Here is a 20,511-nt window from a genome sequence, read left to right on the forward strand (position 1 = left end):
TCAGTATCTCATGATGATCTTGCTGTCATAGCCATAGTCATATAACAAGAGTCTGATGGGAATTTCCCCCTTCACAAATATGTTCTTGCCATCAATTCTAAATATGTTGCTGAAATATTGTTGTAAAGTCACTTCTCTGCTCTTCTTTTTTACAAAATGCACTGGCTCATCTCTTAAGAGTTTTTCCATTGTCACATATTTGTAATTAATTCCATAGATTTTTTCTATGTCAAGCTCCATCACATCATTCCAGTCAAGAAAATTATCCAAGACGTTGATAACTTTATCACTAATATCTTCATTAGTTTCTTCAGAGACAACGTTGAATTCCAAACAGTAAACTTTATTTCTAACATCCGTAAACTCCAGATCTTTTTCCAATTCCTCATTTGTTCCAGTCTCCATGGCTTGTATCTTCCCTTTAATTTTTCTTTTCTCATCTCTAATCCCATCAAAATCCTCTTTCACAGAATCCCCTATTTTTTTAAACTCCTGCATCATTTTGCTAAGTTCAATTTTCATCTCCTGTCTGCCCTGTCTCAGGGTTTGTTTCATTATCTCAATCTCACTCATTATTTTCTGAAACATAATTTCTTCCATGGTCTCAGTCACTTTCCTGGTTGTCATTCTTAAAACCACAAAAACAAAAAATTATTTCAGCCACAATTGGGTTAATGTTTCAGGCTTGCAGACATCAATACAGCCTGTCTTATCTCTTATATATTCAGGAAAACAAAACAAGTTTAGTTCCCAGCTTCAAGCAGTTAGTGGCGTCGTGAGTAAGCAGATTCGTCAAAATGAAATAGACAAAAAAAAAAATACTCCAAAGTTCATAAATCAAATTTGTTTATTTTTTTCCCCTCCTCGAAATAAAAATCCCTCTTCCGTTAATATCTTTAGAATGCACTTCCAGGCCCGCTTTTTGCAATAAAAACAAAGATAAGCTTTTTTCGATTTCTTTCCTCCTTAGTTTCGTGAGTGAAAGAGAAATTTTTTAACTCACCCAGTTCCTTATAGCTGATTCATTGACAAATCTCTTTTTGGTGCAACAATTTAAACCAAGTAAAAAAAAATGGAAAGAAGGATGCTTGCCTGTTAGTTCGTTTTTCTTTGAAGAAAAGATAAACGTGTCGCTTAATCAGCAAGAGCTTTGATGGAAGTCCGTCCGGCATTCGCTGGCTGAACTTTCTCTCATAAATTAATGAAATCCAGTCCTCCCAACAAAAACAGGCTTTGTGGTTAATCTCATGTTTCTCCCTGACCAGGAGAAAATCTTAACCAGTCAAAAAAAAAAAACATTCTGACTGATTAAAGCTGAAAAAACTTCATCTAAGACAAGAGCTTGTCTCAGAGGCAGCACAGGCGAATCACCCTTCCTGGAAGTCCCAGAACTAGGTTTTTAAAGTGCTGGCACATAGTACATAAAGCTGTTTTTAGGACAGACCCTATTTACATTTGCGCTGCAGCATAATGTATTAGAATAGCTTGTCTAATAGAATAATACAGGTGATGGGGAGATGGATGACAAGGGCCACACAATTATGGTGTAAATATGAATGACCACCTCATCTCCCAGGCAACAATCCCTTCTGAAAGGGAAAAAATAAGTTGTGTTCATAATGCTTTATGTTGTCAGCTCTGCTTTTCTCTTTGCTAATTCCTGTTAGGTTGGGTCTACATATGCAGTAGAATGAAGTGGTAGATTTCCCGAGATGGTGGGTTGAAGTGTATAGCTAATAGCAAGGGCCACAATTTTGAATGTTACGCCACATTAAAATCAAATACAACTTCTTACATAAATGAAGCTAAGCACAAAGGTAAAGAGATTCTAGCTCAGCCATTTTGCTACTGTGCTGAATTTCTGTTATTCAGAAGAGAAATCTGTCCATGGTTTAATAAGCAGTAGCCAATATGGTGCCCTCCAGATGATGGTGATGATGATGGACTAAATTCCCACCAGTCTGGCCTTGATGGGGGTTGTAGCCCAGCAACATCTCAAGGCACCAGATGGCTACCTCTGGTTTAGTTCATTCTGCCACTGTGCTGCATATATAAACCATACTCCGATATGAGAACTAGAATGACAGTGAAGGGCCTGTTTTATTTCTGACATAAATTGCAATTAAGAAGTATATTTATGTAAAAAGTTTATTTAAATGTATCAGTTGTGCATATTGCTGATTGTCCATAGCCTCAAGTCACATGGTAAGCTGAGCCTTAGGGCTGGCACACACATGCCTATTTATCACTTGGTTTCTCTTCATTTGAGGCTTGAGCCCATTTAGACATTCTTCACACATGTTATGAATAGATCTACAGAAGTGTCATTATAATGAAAAACTCAATTTCCCCCTAACGTACATACATTCATTGTAACCTCTGAAAAATCCTCACATGAGGGCTTTCTCTGTGCCCTTGAAAAACACCAGACACAAATCTACATAATTATTCAAAGATTTGACAGAGTCTTCTTAAGTTAGAAATGAAAGGGTTATATAGATTCACCCTGTACTCAAAATGTGCAGCGCATTTACTATTGTTTTAGTAAAATTTTGGGACTACCTGTGTGTTCGTTTTGGGCTATTCACTAATGTTTGTATCAAGCTTTATTGAGTCCCTCCCTATACTGGCTCATAAATCTAGGTAACAGGATGGGAAATAATGCTCTGTTCACTGTGAGAGTAGAGGTTACAATTAATTCAGCCACTTCTGCATGGGATGAATTTGGAAACATTTCACATGCAGTAAATAATCATGTCATTTTGAATGTTTCTAGAGATTTTTTTTAAAGTCTCTGGAAACAAATCTTTTTGGAATTTGCAGAGTGGGGTACTTGATGGATGATTTCTAAACATCCTGTTGTTGAAAGACTTCTGTTCTGGAATGTGGAAAACAAGGGGGGTTGGAATGACTGTTTCACCAGCACTCTGAAAGGAAACTTCAAAATAGCACCTGCAGATGTTCCTTGATTAGTAAGACTCATCTGGGAATAATTACTGATAGACTTGCATCATCTGGCTTTTCAGCTCCATCTCTTTGTTGCCCCCTCCTTGTTGCATACAGTCTTCCTCTATTTGAGTCTGGTTCTTGGACTTTTAGGCCTGACCACTGTTGTCCATGCACTGGTACCCTCCAGGCTGGATTACTGTAATGCGCTGTATGTGGGGCTGCCCTTGAGGTTGGTCTGGAAGCTGCATCTGGTGCAAAATGTGGCAGCGATACTGTTCACTGGAGCAGAGTGTCGCCAACATATCACCCCACTGCTGAAAGAATTGCACTGGCTACCCATTAGCTACCGGGCCAAGTTCAAGGTTCTAGTTTTGGTGTACAAAGTCCTATACAGCTTGGGACCAGGATACCTGAAAGACCGTCATATCCCTTATATACCCAGTTGATCACTGTGCTCTGCAGGTGAGGGCCTCCTAAAGATACCATCTTATCAGGAGGTCTGTTCTGCACAACATAGGAAACGGAAAGTGTGGCTGCACCTACCCTGTGGAATTTCCTCCCCTTAAATATTAGAGAGGTGCCATCTCTGTTATCTTTTCAGGGCCTACTGAAGACCTTCTTCTTTCAACAAGTCTTTTAAGTAGAGCCCTTTGCCAGTGTGGTGTAGTGGTTAAGATGTTGGACTACGACCTAGGAGACCAGGGTTCGAATCCCCACATAGCCATGGAGCTCACTGGGTGACCTTGGGCCAGTCACTGCCTCTCAGCCTCATGAAAACCCTATTCATGGGGTCGCCATAAGTCGGAATCGACCTGAAGGCAGTACATACATACTTATCCCAGGCTGCGTCTGTGTTGGAATTGCTTTTTAATGTTTTTAAACTTTTTTAAAAAATATGTTTTTAAAGCTTTTAAAAATGTTTTAAAAGATGTTTTAATATATTTTAAAGTCTGTTTTTATGATGTTTTAAAGTGGGGTTTTTATTGCCGCCCTAGGCTCCTACTGGGAGGAAGGGTGGGATATAAATCAAATAATAAATAAATAAATAATAAATAAACTGATATGGATTGTGAGGTGAACTGGAAGAAACAGAAGAGCATTCAGAAAATGAATTTCATTGGAACCCACTGAGGACTATGTAATCTCTGCAATAAACCTTCCAGTTTTTCAGTTAAACAGTTCTAAAATCAAATTTAAAGAATTTGAAGCTATAACTTTCACACTTCTTGCTCAATTTGGACTCCAAAAGATTCAGAATGATTGGAAGAGATTAGCAATGTACTGAAATAATTTGTGGGAGTATCATGGAAAAGATGCAGTTGTGGGAGCATCATGGAAACGATGCTGTACAGATGATGCAAAATTGTATAGTACCTTGCATGGAATAAATCTTGTTTCTCAGAGTCCTTGTTTCAGCTACATATAATACATAATAATTTCTCAGTGTAGCATGAACTGGACCCTGGTGAGAGTAGGGATAGCCTAGCATTTAATCTCTCAATCTGTTAATTTCCCCTGAGAGGACAGGGAAAGTTGGTTGTCTTTTCGCCTGGTGAGAGCAAGAGAGACATGAGAATGTGAAGGCATATTTAATGAGGTAGAGTATCAATGAAGTTTGTGAATGGGACAAGTTTTTTAATACAGTCTTGTTGGCTCTTAATTATGCACTTTGATTTGTGGATTCTTTTAATAATCATTCATTTTTCTGTAATGTGTATTAATTGGTTATTTCTGTGCCTGTTGGAATATTTTTGCTGTTGCATTTCCAAACTGTTTTGCATTTCCAAATGTTGATCTAATAATTATAAATTGTATGTTTTGCTTCATTGTTTAATGGAATGTTGTTATTGAATTAATTATGTGTCATTTTATTATGTATTTGTTGTGTTCTAACTATTGAACTACTGCAGACTAATTGTTTCTAATTTTTTATTTTGATACTTTGTCAGTTTGATGTAAAGCATCTTCAGTATATACAGAAAGGTAGTATACAAATAAAGCTGATATTGACAAACCGAAAGCTATGCAACCATCAGTCAGTGAAGTATTCTATTTATGCTGTTGTCTGTATCTTAATTTACAGACACACAAAAAAGATATGGAGTTTGTATTACTTAGCATGGCTCCATCACTTCTTCCAATTGTTGCAGCAAATCTGTTCTGTGAATACATTAGTATTCTTTGCCCCAAATCTGTATACTGGTTGTTTTTGAAGTGGTAAATTTTCTGTATGACCTGGACGACAATTTGCCTTTTATTTCTAACTGAACGGTTGTTTTTCTTTCTTTTCTCTGTAGCTGGAATGTGTGCTGCCTTCTTTGCAAGTTATTAAGAAGCAAGAGGTTCAGAAGGGCAAAGCTGAAGGATGCCGTCTGAGGTGTGCCTCAGGTATGGTTCATGGGAGCTGTCCTGCCAGTTTTCCTTTAGCGTGGGTCCTCAGGAGGGGAGAGTGTTCTTGCACTCGGGTCCTGCTTGCGGGCTTCCCCCACGCACCTGGTTGGCCACAGTGAGAACAGGATGCTGGACTAGATGGGCCACTGGCCTGATCCAGCAGGCTCTTCTTATGTTCTTACTGAATACTACCTTACAGGATGGCAGCATGGCAAATTGCATCCATTAATATTGCATCAAAATGACTCTACAGAGACATGACCATGAGGATTTATTTTTGCTGTTGTGATAGGTTTCCATGATTTTTCACTGTAACTTTTCCCCTTCGAAATATTTACTTATGCTGTAAGATTGTTCCTTTTTTTCTCAGCTCATTTGCACATTGAACATATAACACAAAAAGGATTTGGCTTCCTGTTAATGCTGGAATGGAAAAAAAGGCAGATTACTGAGCTGCATTGTATTGATCTTCATGGGACCAGCCAGCTTATTACCATTTAAACTTAAATATTGTCTTTATTGTAGGTGAAGAACAATGAAAGAGAAGGGACAGTGAGATTCTCCACCCCTTCCCAAATTGATTTGATTAAGGCAATTAATTTTGTTGGGAAAGTTACTGTGATGGGAATAATGTAGAAAATAGCAGGAGGTCATTTTTACAGGATGGTTGGTCTAATAACTGTGCATTTACGTATATATCTGATAACTGTGTTTACACATATCATATGTCTGATAACTGTGCCTTTATGTATTTCATATGCAGTTCTAAGCATGCTTCTTAAAAACAAACAGAGAGGTGGAGAGAGGAGATCTGAAACATCCTCCTTCCCCCCAGTTCAACTTCATTATCAAATACAGTCATGCTTAGCAGAAACTATTAAATTCACAGAACTAGGCTCAGATTTAAACTAAGAAAATTATACGTGACCTGTTGTGTACATGTGTTAACATGGAATAGAAAGCAGAAGAGTCATTTCATTTGAATGTATGTTCCATTGTAGGCTTTACATCTGAATGACAGACAAGAGAAATTCAAAATATGTTTTTGGGGCCAATACGCCCTTTGCTTATGAAATAGTTTTGGGAGGTTCTTTTTTTCAAATCATCTTATATGGCTTGTTCATATTTATATTTCAGCAAAAAGTGTTGCCAGAAACTGGCAATAGTAATTTAACAGATGAAGAAGGCAGTATTATATTTAGAAAGATATTCTAGTACTTTAACACTTTAACATTTTTTGTGTTGGGAGGTTTTACCGGACTTCTGATTGCCAAACTATGTAAAACTTTTCCCCCAAATCATACCTGTCCATGAATTTTCCTACAGCAAGGCAGTCCCTAAGTTGTGGAACTCTCTTCCCACCGAGGTGTGTCTGGCAACTTCATTGTACAACTTTCAGTGAATGCTGAAGATGCACCTCTTTACCCTGGCTTTCGACACCTGAGATGTGTATTGTTAGGGCTCACTCTATGTTCTGTGATGTTTAGGTTGTTTTTCACTATTTTTAATTAAGCGTTTAAACTGTTGTAACCTGCCCTGGGACCTCTGAGTGAAGGCCAGGTAATAAATTCTAGTAGTAATAATAGTAGTAGTAGTAATAATAGTAATGTTTCAACCCCTCCAACTTGCCCTTTTTATTTAAGAATTTCTATGAAAGTTATTGGAAACAATTGAAACTATAAAATGAATGGAAGAAAAAACAAAATCATTGCACATCCCATGTACTGGTATCTAAATAACTCCAAATATAAGTAACAATTTTGTGATGACATATTAGATTAGATTTAGGTTAGATTTAATATTTATACCCTGCTTTTCTAAAATTAATATTCAAGCCAGCTTACAATGTAAAATACTGAATATAAGATAAGATACTAAAATTGCATAGTCAGTACAAAAGTATTAAGAATAATATCAATAACTGAAGGTTATCAATCATCATCATTATTATTTGCCTTATTATTATTCTCATTACATGCAGCATATTTGCCTTGCTTCATTCTGCTCACACAGCTGTAGTCCATTTTCTTTTTTTGCCCAAGTCCGCTATGTTGGGTTAGGGTGATGTAACGAGCATATCTCTTGTGATGAATGAGTGGGATTTCATCATCTCTCATCCTTAATTAAATCTTTTTCATCTTTTAAAAATTCCCTGGGTCTTTGGCAATAATTGTACTATAAGAACAACAGAGATGTGCTGCAGAATTGTGTGATGAGATCCCATTTCTCATTATCCCTTAGTTCCCAAATACAAGATTTCTGTGGAAAGACCTTCTCCTCCTTTATAAGCAAAGCACATGAAAAGAAGGGCTGTATTCTCCTTAACCTGAAGAAGATTATATAGCAGGCAACAGCCTTCTGCAAAGTTCTATGAGCTGTAGGTCAAGGTTTGTTCCTATTAAGCTTTCAGGATAGATTTCTCGGCCCCATACCTCATGGAAATTTTCAGGTGGGGAAAGTAAGGTATCCAGGGTCTATGCTCTTAATATATTCACTGGCTCCAGATACCATCTCTCCATCCTTGTACTATAAAATAATTATTAAGTAAATTTCATATTTTTACAGTACTTTAGAATAATTGTTAAGCTCATACCACTGTGTGTTAGTTTGCTTTTTATTTTTTTTTAATTTAGTTGCGGGGGGGCTGTATGACCACACTGACTGTTCAACTTGCATGGGCAGAGGGATATCAAAAGGCCGGGTACCCATGCCCCTGGTCCTTCTCTTTCCGCACACAAATAGCTACGACCACAGGACTGTTCAGTTTATCTTTAAATCGCACAACACTTCCCACAGTGAATACTTTCCAGCAGTTCCTTGTTAGGCCTAGGGTGAGGCCTCACACCTTTCCCTGTAGCCTGCCAGACTCTCAAGTTACCTCCCAGCACCTTTACTCTGCTATGCTTTGGCTCAACTGGAACACCTGTCAAGCTGTCTCTGTCCCTTCCCTTCCTCCTCAGTTATATGGAACTCTGAAGCCTCACTGTCAACAGCTGTGTCTCTCCCCTTTTCTGGCTTATCTCCCAGCTATTCTTCATCAGCAAGCCCTGCTGACCCAGTACCCAATCCTGCATCCATACAGGAGAGAACTCCAGGGGGGCAGTGGGGTGGTCCCTGGCGGCCCTTCACACTGATATATTTGTGAAGGGCCTTTTTTTGCGCAAAAGAATTAGATAGGAAGTGTGGTCTAACAAGCACCTGTCAAAGCATTTAGTCTTAATTATGAAAACTTGGAGGTAAGTTCCAACAAAAGTAATGTGGTTTTCTTCTGCATAAACAGATTTAAGATTGCATAACCTGTTAGCTGTTCACGGCTGCTAGAGAATTGGATTCTGATTTTGTTCTCAAACCATTTGTCTTTTGAAAAATGATACAAATCAAAACATTTGAGCATGTGCAGTGACTGCTGTGTTTTCCTTCATTATATCAGTCTCCAGGGGGATTAAGTTGCAATCCTAACCATGTCTGTTCCTTTAATTCCCAGGTAAGTGAGGAATAAGCACTTAACCTGGGAGTATGTCCCATTAAACCCAATAGAGCTTACTTCTGTGTAGACATGTATTGGATTGCAGCCTTAGTCTGTTGGAGCAAAATAAATAGTTCTATGGCACACTAAAAGACAAATGAATTTATTGTGGCATAGGCTTTTGTGGCCCATTTTCCAGATGTGTTAAGAGATATTCTGAGTTACAATTGTCTGGGGGTGGGGGGAGGGGATTGTAAACAGTGAGGTCAGAGGGAAATGATTACATAGTTACATAATTAAGTGTGTTAACTCTCATTAGTTTTTAAAGCCAGTTGGGTGTTTTATTTTCTGATTAGATAATAGAGCATCTGTCAATCTAGTGGGGATATTTGGTTTGTTTATAAATTTGTAGGTCTCCCTAGCCCAAAATTCAGGAAACAAATTTGCTTATTTTTTCATCTTTGCAGTAGTGGCACCCATTCCCAGATGTTATACAAGCCTCTTGTCCTTGACTGAAAAACTTTCCATGGCCTTGTCTCTCTGCTCTTATATCCACCAACATGTTCCGTCCTATAACCTTTGCTATGATAGTTCTATCACCCTCAGCAAGGTTTCCTGCTCCCTGAAGTGGGTCCGCCCATTTCCCCTTGATGTCCCTTTTGGCTGGCACTGCCTCCTTGAACACCTCTGTGTGATCTCCCTTTTTTCCTTGTAGTTCTTCCTCAAAACTCACATTTCCCAAGAAGTGTTTGCATCACCACAACTTCAGTCTCTGTACCTTAGGATAACTAAACCAAAGTATGCGTAATTAAAATAAACACATTTTCCTCCTGCTGCATTTCACCCCTTCCTTTGTTAACTTGTCCCTGCCATATGTGTTCCATGTAAAGCACCATGTACATAGATGATGCTGTATAAGTAATTATATGAATTCATGCCCCAGTTCTCTGAGCAGTGAGAACTACAGGGCTGCACATGTTGACCCAAGGTTTTGGTTTCACTGTTGGTATTTTGATGTAACTCTTTCTTCATCTTTTGCAGTTTTCAAGATATGCTGACGGGCCAGAGGCTTTGCCAGTCCAGTTCTCATAATGATACTGTCTTGGCTGCTCTGAACCAACAAAGAAGTGACAGGATACTCTGTGATATAACTTTAATAGCAGAAGAGCAGAAATTCCATGCTCACAAGGCAGTCCTAGCAGCATGCAGTGACTACTTCAGAGTAAGTTAATATATTACTATGTTTATGTACCTGCAGGTATGTTTTTAGATCATAAATCATTGAGTTATTTTAGGATTTGATATATTTCTATTTTTTTTGCCAATGTTCAATTCTTTGTTTACTCAAAAGTAAGCCCCCTTGGGTTCAGTGGGACTTAGTAACAGATAAGTGAATATAGGATTATAGCTTCAATGGGAGGATTTATTTTTCAGTGGTTTGACAAATACATAGTATTCATGGGTAGGCATTTACATGTTTGTAGATATGTATGCATGTATTTACTAAATATGATGTGTATGCAGTTACTGGCAGTGGGTGTGAGCCTAGGACATCTGTTCCATACTTAAAAACAATGTGACTGAACTATATTAACTACTTTGTAGCTCTTTGAGATAATACTTACAATGTATGCTTTGTTCAGTGTTGAATTAATAGTAGTTTTTCAGTAAGAGGAACTTATGGATTATTATTATTTTTAAATTGCCGTAAGGTCTGAAAAGACAAGTGTTCTAGGAATTTAGCATAACTGTGACTTGATCTGGAAGAAAACGTGTAGTTGTCTTTCTAGTTTTATTTAGGAAAATAACTTCCTCAAGTAAACTGTAAATTGAACACACAAAAAGCATAGATTACTGTTTTAGTCCATTAGGGAAAAAATCCAAAATGTATAGTATGGTACTATGTTTATTAAAACCAACTATAATATCACATGCAAGCTTTCATGTGCTCTAGAGCTCATAATCAGTCTTTATGAATTGCAGGGGGAAGGGATGTGAAATGCTGATATGTTAAAGCCGCAGCTGTAACAGTGCTAATACAGGACTGTAAGATGTGTTGTGTAGTAGACTTAATTGTATTGATCTCTGCTAGATTGTTGACAGATGTCAGATTGTGCCAGTGGGCACTTGGACAGAGAGAGGGAGAGAGGGAGAGAGGGAGGGAGGGAGGGGGAGAGAGAGAGGGAGGGAGGGAGGGGGAGAGAGGGAGGGAGGGAGGGAGGGAGAGAGAGAGAGAGAGAGAGGGAGAGAGAGGGAGAGAGAGAGAGAGAGAGGAGTGTGTGTGTGTGTGTGTGTGTGTGTGAATGAGTTCCTTAACACTAGAGATATGAACAATCCTCCAACAGAGGTTCTCACAACTTTAGCTACACTAGTCCTGACTTGCAACAACTTTACATTCAATGGAGAAAACTACCTGCAACTACAAGGCACAGCTGTGGGGACTTCCATGGCTCCATCATATGCGAATCTCTTTATGGGTAAACTGGAACAGGAGATCCTCAAAAAGGCCATCAACAAACCACTTATGTGGTGGTGATACATTGATGACATCTTTATGGTCTGGACAAATGGTAAAGAGAGTTTAGAACAATTTAAAAATTACATCAGCTCTATCCATCCATCTATTAAGTTTACATTTAATAGTTCAAATGACATCCCTTTACTGGATGTTCTTCTCACCATTGAAAACAACAAATTAGCCATTGATCTCTACAGCAAACCCACTGATACCCACACCTATTTAAACTGGAAATCCTCCCATCCTAAGCATATAAAGAAAAGCATTGTGTATAGCTTAGCTCTGAGAATCAAACTTATTTGCAACACTGAAGATAAATACCAGAGAAAGATCAGTGAACTTAAAGAACACCTTTTTCTAAGAGGATATCCTCCACATATTATTGATTGCAACATCCACTGAGCCTCCATTCTGTCCAGAGAAAACCTCATCCATCATACTGTGGTGTCACAGAGCAGAGAGCAACGGATTCTGTTTGTGGTAGATTTCCATCCAGCATCTCCTAACTATCACCGAGCAATCAGGGAGAGCTACCCATTGCTGGCAAACTCTGAAAATCTTGCTAGAGCCATCAGCAGGCCTTCTGTTGTAGCATTTTGCCAGCCTCCTAATTTGCGCAGACTGTTAGTGAGAGCTGTACTTAAGTCACCTGTCACCAATCCTGGGTCTCATCCATGTCACTCCAAATGCTGTATCACCTGTGTGCCTCAGGGAGACAGCTACTTTTACAATCACTAGGACAGGGGACCTATTACATAAAACAGAACATCACCTGCAGTTCCTGCAATATATTTTATGTCATCGAATGCAAAAGACCAGTATGTCATATCCAATACGTAGGAGAAACCACAACTGACCTACACACACGCTTCAGAAACCACAAATTGGCAATCTTAACAAAAAAAAGTGGAGCAACCAGTTGCAAAACATTTGAACATTGAGGATCACAGCCTGTTGGACTTTTCTATAATAGTGATAGAGATGCCAACAGATCCAGCAGCATTGACTAAAAGGGAGAACTTTTGGATATACTCCCTGGACACATTGGCACCACATGGCCTGAACCTGGAGGACAGTACCACCACTACTTAGCCTCTGCACATGAAGCCCCTCTGAGCATTCCATCCTCAAAGCTCTATAACTGCCACCTTGGTAACAGCATTTGTATGTTAGCAGCTGATGAAGGCGGAAGCTGAAACGTTTTGTTAATACAATAAAAACCTCTGTTTGTTTAATCACAATTACTTTCATATATTTTTAGGTGACTAACAGGATCCAGAGCAAGCTTGAGTGAAGTTCTGTTTGTTGCTTTCAAAACTGTCTATATAAATTTAAGGGAGCTTTCTCCAGCACACAGATTTCTTGTGAAGCAGAAAGCAGAAGGAAAGAGGAATGTTGTAGACTTCATATTAGCAAAGCTAATTTTAGGTGGTATACGTGTTAAAAAATTGAGTAAAAACTTTCTTTGAAAAAAATACCTTTAGAAGGGTGGTGGATATGGTTAGAGACTGTTAACAAGATTGCAGCTTACTATAAGGGAGACAGGGTGGATTTGCACTGTCCCTGAAGCAGCAGTAATTCCAGATCTGGCTATTTTCCTGGATGGCCTGCTAGCAGTGGTGGCTGGGAATGTGTTCTACCAACTGCATCTTGTATGCCAATCGTTTCCTGGAGAAACCAGGGAAACCAGACCTGGTATCATTCATTCAGACTCTCGTCACCTCAATCTAGACTATTGTAATGTGATCTGCTTGGTGCTGCTGTTGAAGAACACTTGGTTTCATTTGGTTCAAAATACAGCTGCAAGGGTTCTGGTTACAATTTTGTAAAAACATTTTTCACTGGTTATAACCAATCTGGGCTCAATTCAGGGTACTGTTTTTGACTCTTTAAAGTCCTACATAGCCAGGGATCAGACTATTTTAAGAATCTCCCTCCCTCCTTCCTTCCTATGAGGCTGCCCAGCAACTTTTCTTCTTCTTCTTCAGATTCCACTGTCATCAGCTGTGTGGTGGGTGGGTACCTGTGAGATGGTCTTTTCATCAGTGGCACCCACAAGATTGGTACACCATTCCCATTGCTGCTTGTTCTTAGGTGTGTGGTGAAGATAAAAATGGGTATTCTTCAACCTGTTTTTTTTTAACCAAGAGTAATTACAGCTACCATTGTGTTAGTTTCTTGTTCTAGTCTGATCTTTCTTTAAGTTGTGACTATTGATTTCACAGTTGAATAGTTTTGTAGAAAGGTGGGGCAAAACTCACAGTAATACTCCATCCTGGAAAAGTATGAAATCTTGAGTTGAGGCAATGAGCTGTGATCTTGCCAAGAATGTCAGAGCACTCAAATGACTAGTCATCGTCCTGGCAGGCAAAATCACCATATGTTGCCTTCATCATACCATTTAGCATTTTAAACATTTGCTTGAACTCAGCCCATGCCTCAGTGCTGATCTTTCACTTACCAGCAGTGGTGTGGGAGTAGTTCCACTGTGGTTTCTTCACCAGCTGTTCGAGAACTGGGTGCATGAGTGAATTTGTGGGTGTGGATGAAGACTTCCTCTTGGAAACTATTGTCTGGCAAGTACAAAGGAGAATGTTAGCATAGGAAGAAATCATATCAGTGACCTGACCACATGTTTCCTTCCTGAGGGTAGAAGCCTTGAAGGACTGCTTACCTGTGAGTGTGTATTGCTGAACTTATTGCCCAGGGTTGTGGGGAGAATGAATAGAATGTGGCTTTTACTAATGTCTCTGTCACTTCTCTGCAAAAGGTCAAGGTTCTGAGCTTGCAGGGACATCTTATGGGAATTAATTACGTTTTGATTTTGTTGTTCTGTTAAAAAGTGTGCTCTGCTGCTTACAAACTGAAGGTGATGCAAGTTTTTATTTATTTAATTTAAAAATGTATACCCTGCTTTTGAGGATCTTTCTCTACAAAACAGCTTACAATCTTTAATAATAAACAACTCCACCTGACAATAAAATATAAAAAATGAAGTACAGAAGTGGGTGGGGAACTTCTGATTTGTGGGCCAATCTTGGCCCGCCAGGGGGTCCAATTTACCCACTGAGATGATTTTTCCAAAACTACACCCACCCACCTATCAGCTGATGTCACTGATGATGTCAGCTAGTGTGTGGGACCATCTCAGAAAGCTTGCCCCATGCTGATCCCTTCAACATTAAAAAAAGATCAGTATAGGGTGGGCTTTGCAACCTCCCTCCAGAACTGCTTGTTTTCAGCGTGGAGTGGGAGAACAGTTTTCAACAAATGTTGAAAAAATAACAAAATTGGGACTTGCTTCACCTCTAAGGGAAGAGAATTACAGATAACTGTTGCCACAATGCTAAAAGCACATGCTCAGGTGACAGCACGCTTTGCTGGAGGCATGTGTGTTAAATGCTTGCCTAAACCCAACTTCTGCCTCAATACTGACCATTCACTTAACAGCAATGATGTGGGAATAGTCCTTGTGACATGCTGCTGCTGTTTTCAGTTGAGTTTCATTGCATTCTCTAATTCTTACTAGAAATTTAATGCTTATTGTGCATCAAGAAATGAAGACCTATTTGAAGGTTGATCATACTTCTTTGTATGGCTTTATAATTGAAAATGGAAAAAATGCAGTGTCCTTAGTAATTTGATCTGCCTTCGTATTGTTTTATTTATGCTGGAACACTAATATTGTGTATAGATTTCACTTTGCAAACATCTTTTTTGATACTCTTTCATTTACTCATTGCGATTCCCTGTTTACATTATGTGTTACATCACTTTCATTTTTACTTGCTTTTCCTTCACTTTGGAAATAAATCTCAGGCTCCACGCACTATTCATCACCTTCCTCCTGATTCTGTCCCTGTTGTCTGCCTTCCTCACAACTTCTTGCATCCATTTCAGCTGACTTCTTTGCAACTGTTGCTCCTCTACTTCTTAAAAAGCTGCTCTTCTTTCTCCTTCCTACTCCCCTGTCTCCTTTCTTCTTTTCACCACCACTGAGTATTTAGTATCTATTGTTGTCCTAGTTCTATCTCTTGTCTTCTTTTTGCTAATATGAATGCCTGGCTCCTCCTTGTTTTCTCTCTGATACTCTTTCTTTCCTCGCCTTTGCAGTTTTCCATATCTTATGTGGACTCTCACTCTGACCCAGTTCTCTCTAAATTACTTTTCATAGAAACGTAGAAGAGTAGAATTAGAATGGGCCTATAAGGCTATCAAGTCCAACCGCCTGCTCAGTGCAGGAATCCAAATGAAAGCATACCCGATAGGTGGTTGTCCAGTTGTCTCTTGAATGCCTCCAGTGTTAAAGAGCCCACCACCTCCCTAAGTAATTGGTTCCATTGTTGTACCGCTCTAATCAGTAATGTAGTGGCAAATTCAGAAGTACGGGGTCCCTTAATGATAGTCACAGCCACACCATCTCCTCCCCCTTTTTCTTTTTGCTGCTGGCTTGAGAATGAGATCTTTGTTAATGCTTCCCCCCCACAACAACAGATATGAACAGGAGCCAAGCAGCATGAAAGGGGAGAGTGTTAACTACTGATAACAGTCTTCTCAGTGGCTGACTCGCGTCCTTTTCACTCTGATTGGCTCCAATCAGCAGGAAAGGACAAGGAAGCAAGTTAGAAGATTCTTCTCAGTGGCCTACATATTCCCCCTTTATGCTGATTGGCTCATAAGACACTGGAGACATAGGGACCCTGCCAGGACCGTGTTCCCAAAAAAGTAAAGGGTCTAAGACCCCCCCTTGAGACCTTGGATGACTACAGACCTCTGGCTCTAACAGTTAAGATGTTTTTCCTGACGTTCAGTGGAAATTTGGTGTCCTTGAGCTGATTATTCCGTGTCCTGCATTCTGGACAATTGAGAAGAGATCCTGGCCCTCCTCAGTGTGGCAACCTTTGAAGTCCTTGAAGATTGCTATCCTATCCCCCCTCAGTCTCCTCTTCTGAAAGCTAAACATGCCTAGTTCTTTCCTTTGCTACCTTCCTCAATTCCAACCTTTGTTCCCTGGCTTTTCATCATTCTGATACATGTTTCAGGTAGCCTTTTCTTGTTTTGGTGCCAACAAGGCCACCAAAACTCTTTTGTTTTCTGATATTCACCCCACCCTTTTACATCTGTCTTTTATATGCCTTCTTTTATGTCACCATCTTTTGGGATGTTCATTGTAGTGACCCTTTGATCTCTGCCCAGTTTTGTCCTCAGTTTACCTTGACTCTGCGCTTTTCTCCTGTAACCTATGACTAGATATAGTTTAACTAAAACAAATTCTGAAAAACAGAACTGGGACACAAATTGTTCAAGAGTGAACAATATGGAGTGAGCAGACAGTTGTCCAAGTCCTGAAAGAACTTAACAAAACAAAGGGCAAGTAATTGTATCAGCTCAGCTTCATGTGTATAAATGCATAGGATGCATTTCTAATGTCTTTCTAATGGCAAAATTGGTAAGGGAAGCATCTGAATGTGAAGAGCATGATACCATTCATTGAAATGTTTTCTGATTGAGCATAAATATGCTAGACCTAATGTCTTAAAGCAGAAATGGGGAGCTTTGGCCATCCAAACACTGTTTGACGTTATCCATCAGCCCCAGCATGGTGAGTGGTCAGGGATGATGGGAATTACTCTCTAATATCTTGAGAGAGATGAGATTTCTAAGCCCAATAAATCCAACTGGGCTGGGGAAGGAGAAAATTAAATGGATAAGGCTGAAAGAAAATGAAGTAGTATTTAAAACTTTTACATGCCATTTATTTTTTTAAGCAAAAATGGTCTGTTTTATCTGCAGTATATTCTAGTGTTGAAAAGTTCACCTATCTTCATGTTGTAGCATGGCTAATCGGACATTTCTCTGTGTATATAATTGAAAGAACTGTTAGGCTGTAATTGACAATGGTGACTTCAATAATGTGCAAAGGACAAAAAGAGGTAACTGAATACATGTTATTCGAGGTTATGAAGTCATTAAATTGTGTTTTCAGTTGTGGTTTTTAAAGCATTGCTTTATATATTAAGTTGATGGATTATAAGTAGTTGAGTTTTCAGTGAATTAAAAGCGTAACCTCTTTTGTACTGTATCTACTATTTTATACTACAAATAGAAAAGAATGACTGTTTTCATTCAAGCTTAAATGGCATAGAATTTAATTAGTAACTACCAGTTGCGGTACAATTGCAAATTAGGCTCACAGAGTAGTTGTAATTGTAAGACTTTTAAACGCTTCTGCCCAATTCATACTGTCACGAGTCCCATTTAGGGTGGCGTAATGAAAAAGAGAACTGGGCTGCTGCACCTTTAATAGTTGTTTGGAGAAGAGGGAATTTCAGCAGATATAGCTTGCATTTCGGCTATAACTGCATGTGGTTATCTGTAGGAGTGTAGGGAGCTGCTGACAGGCTTGCAATCCAGCAGGGATCAGTAGGGCTTCCCATCAGCTATGGGGACGGGCCATAGCTCAGTGGTAGAGCATCTGCCTCACATGTAGAAGATCCCAGGTTCAAAACCCGGCATCTCCAGGTAGGGCTGGAAGAAACTTGCTGCCTCAAACCCTGGACACCTACTTCCAGTCAGTGTAGACAATACTGAGCTAGATGGACCAATGGTCTGATTCAGCTTCTTCTTATGTTTCTGTGTTCACTTGCATATGCAGCAGCTGTGGTTTGCAAGACAACAATGGCCCTTTTACAAGTATTATTTTATTTAACTGAATAATGGAAATAGTAATGCTTAGCATTTATATAGTATATTTTAAGTGTTCAAAGCATTTCATATATACTCTTAGAAATATTGCTTTGTTATCCCATTGGAGCTGATGTGGGGTTGGGGAGGTTGAGGCTGAGAGATGGAGAGAGGCTTGCCTGAGACCACACAGTGATTTCGTGGCTAAGGGAGTAAGGGACTACTTTTCAGTTTGACCATCCAAATCCAGTAGCCTTTCTTTTTTTTTTTTTTTTCAATAATTTTTATTCAGATTTTCATAAAACATACAAGACAAAATCATAAAACATTCGAAGACAAAAAACAAAATCAAAAATAGTTAAACAAAAAGAAAAAAAGAAAAGAAAAAACAAAAATAAAAAATAAAGAGTAAAATATTGACTTCCCATTTGTCAAAGATCAAATCAGTTATAAGTCTATAATATATAACAATCCTGTCTCTTAAGTCATATTATAAAATCACTTTCCTCCAGTAGTTATCTTACTTAATCATCAAATCTCATAAACATTACTTTATTCTTTCCACAAAAAGTCAAAGAGAGGTTTCAATTCTTTAAGAAATATATCTATCAATTTTTTTTTCCAGATAAGCATATCGATTAATCCATCTCATTACTAATTATGATAATCTTATTGTCATAACCATAGTCAAAATAAACATTTCAATTAATCCATCACATCAGAATCTGTTAGGTTCAATAATTTCAGTAGCCATTGTTCTATTATCTCTATTAGTTCCATTTTCCATCTTCCATCTTCAGTAGTCTTGTTAAGTCCAGTAATTTCAATATCCAATCTTCCATTATCAGTATTCCATAATAATCTTGCTGTCAAAGCCATAGTCATATAGTAAGAGTCTGATGGGAATTACCTCTATCCCAAATATTTTCTTGCCATCCATTCTGAATAGGTTGCTGAAATACTGCTGTAAAATCATATCTCTGTTCTTTTTTTCAAAATACACTGGGTCATCTCTTAAAAGTTTTTCCATTGTCACATGGCTGCAGTTAATTCCATAGATTTTCTCTATATTGGGCTCCATCACATCATTCCAGTCCAGAAGATTATCCATGCCATTGATAACTTTATCTCTAGAATCTTCATTCATTTCTTCAGAGATAACATTGAGTTCCAAACAATAGATTTTATTTCTAAAGTCCATAGACTCCAAATCTTGTTCCTGTTCCACGTTGGTTCCAATCTCCGGGATCTCCTCTCTCACAGGGACCCCTATTCCAGTCTCCAGGGTCTCCTCTCTCACAGGGACCCCTGTTCCAATCTCCGGGGTCTCCTCTCTCACAGGGACCCCTTCCAGGGTCACCTCTCTCACAGGGACCCTTATATCTTTAATCTCCTGCTTCATTTTACTCAATTCAATTTTCATTATCTCAATCTCATCCATTATTTTCTGAAACATAGTTATTTCCAGATTTTCAGCCACTTTCTTAATTGCCATTTTAAAAGAAAAATATAGGAAAACCACTTCTTATTTCAGCAACAATTGGGTTAATACTCCAAACTTGGTGACATCACAGTATAAACAGAGCAGACAGCCTTATCTCTCCAATAGTTAAGTAAACAAAATGCAGTTCCCAGGATCGAAACAATTAATGGCAATCGTCAAGAAACAGATTCGTCAAAATAAAATAGACCAAAAAGAGAGTAGTCTCAAAACAGTATAATATTTTTCAAAATAAAAATCTGGAATAGAAATCCCTCTTCTGTGTATATCTTTAGAATGCAAATCCAGGACAGCTTTTTGCAACAAAAACAGAGATAAGCTATTAATTAGTGCGTAGCAGAGAGAAGTTATGGCTCCCCAGTGAGATGTCAAAAACTGATCAATCTGGCAAATCTCTTTTAAACAGCAACAATTTAAGTCAAGTAAAAGAAAAATATAGAAAGAAGGGTGCTTGCCTGTTAGTGCGTTCTCTCTTAGAAGATAAGATGAACGTTCACCTTAACAGATAGAGCTTGCTGTTGAAAATCCGTCCCACCTTCGTCGGCTGGACCTCGTCCCATAAATTAATGAGATCTGGTCGTCCCAACAAAAATAGGCTTTGAGGTTAATCTCTTCGTTTCTCCCTACCCGGGAGAAGTTTAATCAGTCAAAAAAAAAAGAAAAAACTGACTGATATATCTGAATAAGCTTCTTTTGAGGCAGGAGCCCGTCTCAAAAGCAGGCACAGGCTAAGTCACCCTTCCCGGAAGTCCAAATCCAGTAGCCTTTCTGAATGATCAGACATTTGTGATATAAAGTGAAACCAGTATACATTACCTTTAGAATAGATAGCATTCTGATTAATAACCACAATATTAACACACTTATTTATTTATTTATTTATTTATTGCACTTGTATACCGCCCCATAGCTGAAGCTCTCTGGGCGGTTTACAGCAATCAAAAACATTAAAACAAATATACAATTTAAAACACATATTTTAAAAACAATTTAAAACACAAT

General features: G+C 38.6%; 1 protein-coding gene across 6 annotated transcripts in view; it reads left to right on the forward strand.

Moving 5' to 3' along the window:
* The window catches only part of KLHL32 (kelch like family member 32), a 95,105-nt gene that overhangs the window by 10,658 nt on the left and 63,936 nt on the right, over nucleotides 1-20,511 (forward strand). For all 6 annotated transcript variants that reach the window (XM_061623388.1, XM_061623389.1, XM_061623386.1 and 3 more), the window contains 2 exons: nucleotides 5,247-5,337; nucleotides 9,848-10,028. In XM_061623388.1, coding sequence (XP_061479372.1) covers nucleotides 5,315-5,337; nucleotides 9,848-10,028 — 204 coding nt within the window. In that variant the 5' untranslated portion in view covers nucleotides 5,247-5,314. The remainder of the gene's footprint in view (nucleotides 1-5,246; nucleotides 5,338-9,847; nucleotides 10,029-20,511) is intronic.

The sequence above is a fragment of the Rhineura floridana genome, chromosome 4 (assembly GCF_030035675.1).
Source record: "Rhineura floridana isolate rRhiFlo1 chromosome 4, rRhiFlo1.hap2, whole genome shotgun sequence".
NCBI lineage: Eukaryota > Metazoa > Chordata > Lepidosauria > Squamata > Rhineuridae > Rhineura > Rhineura floridana.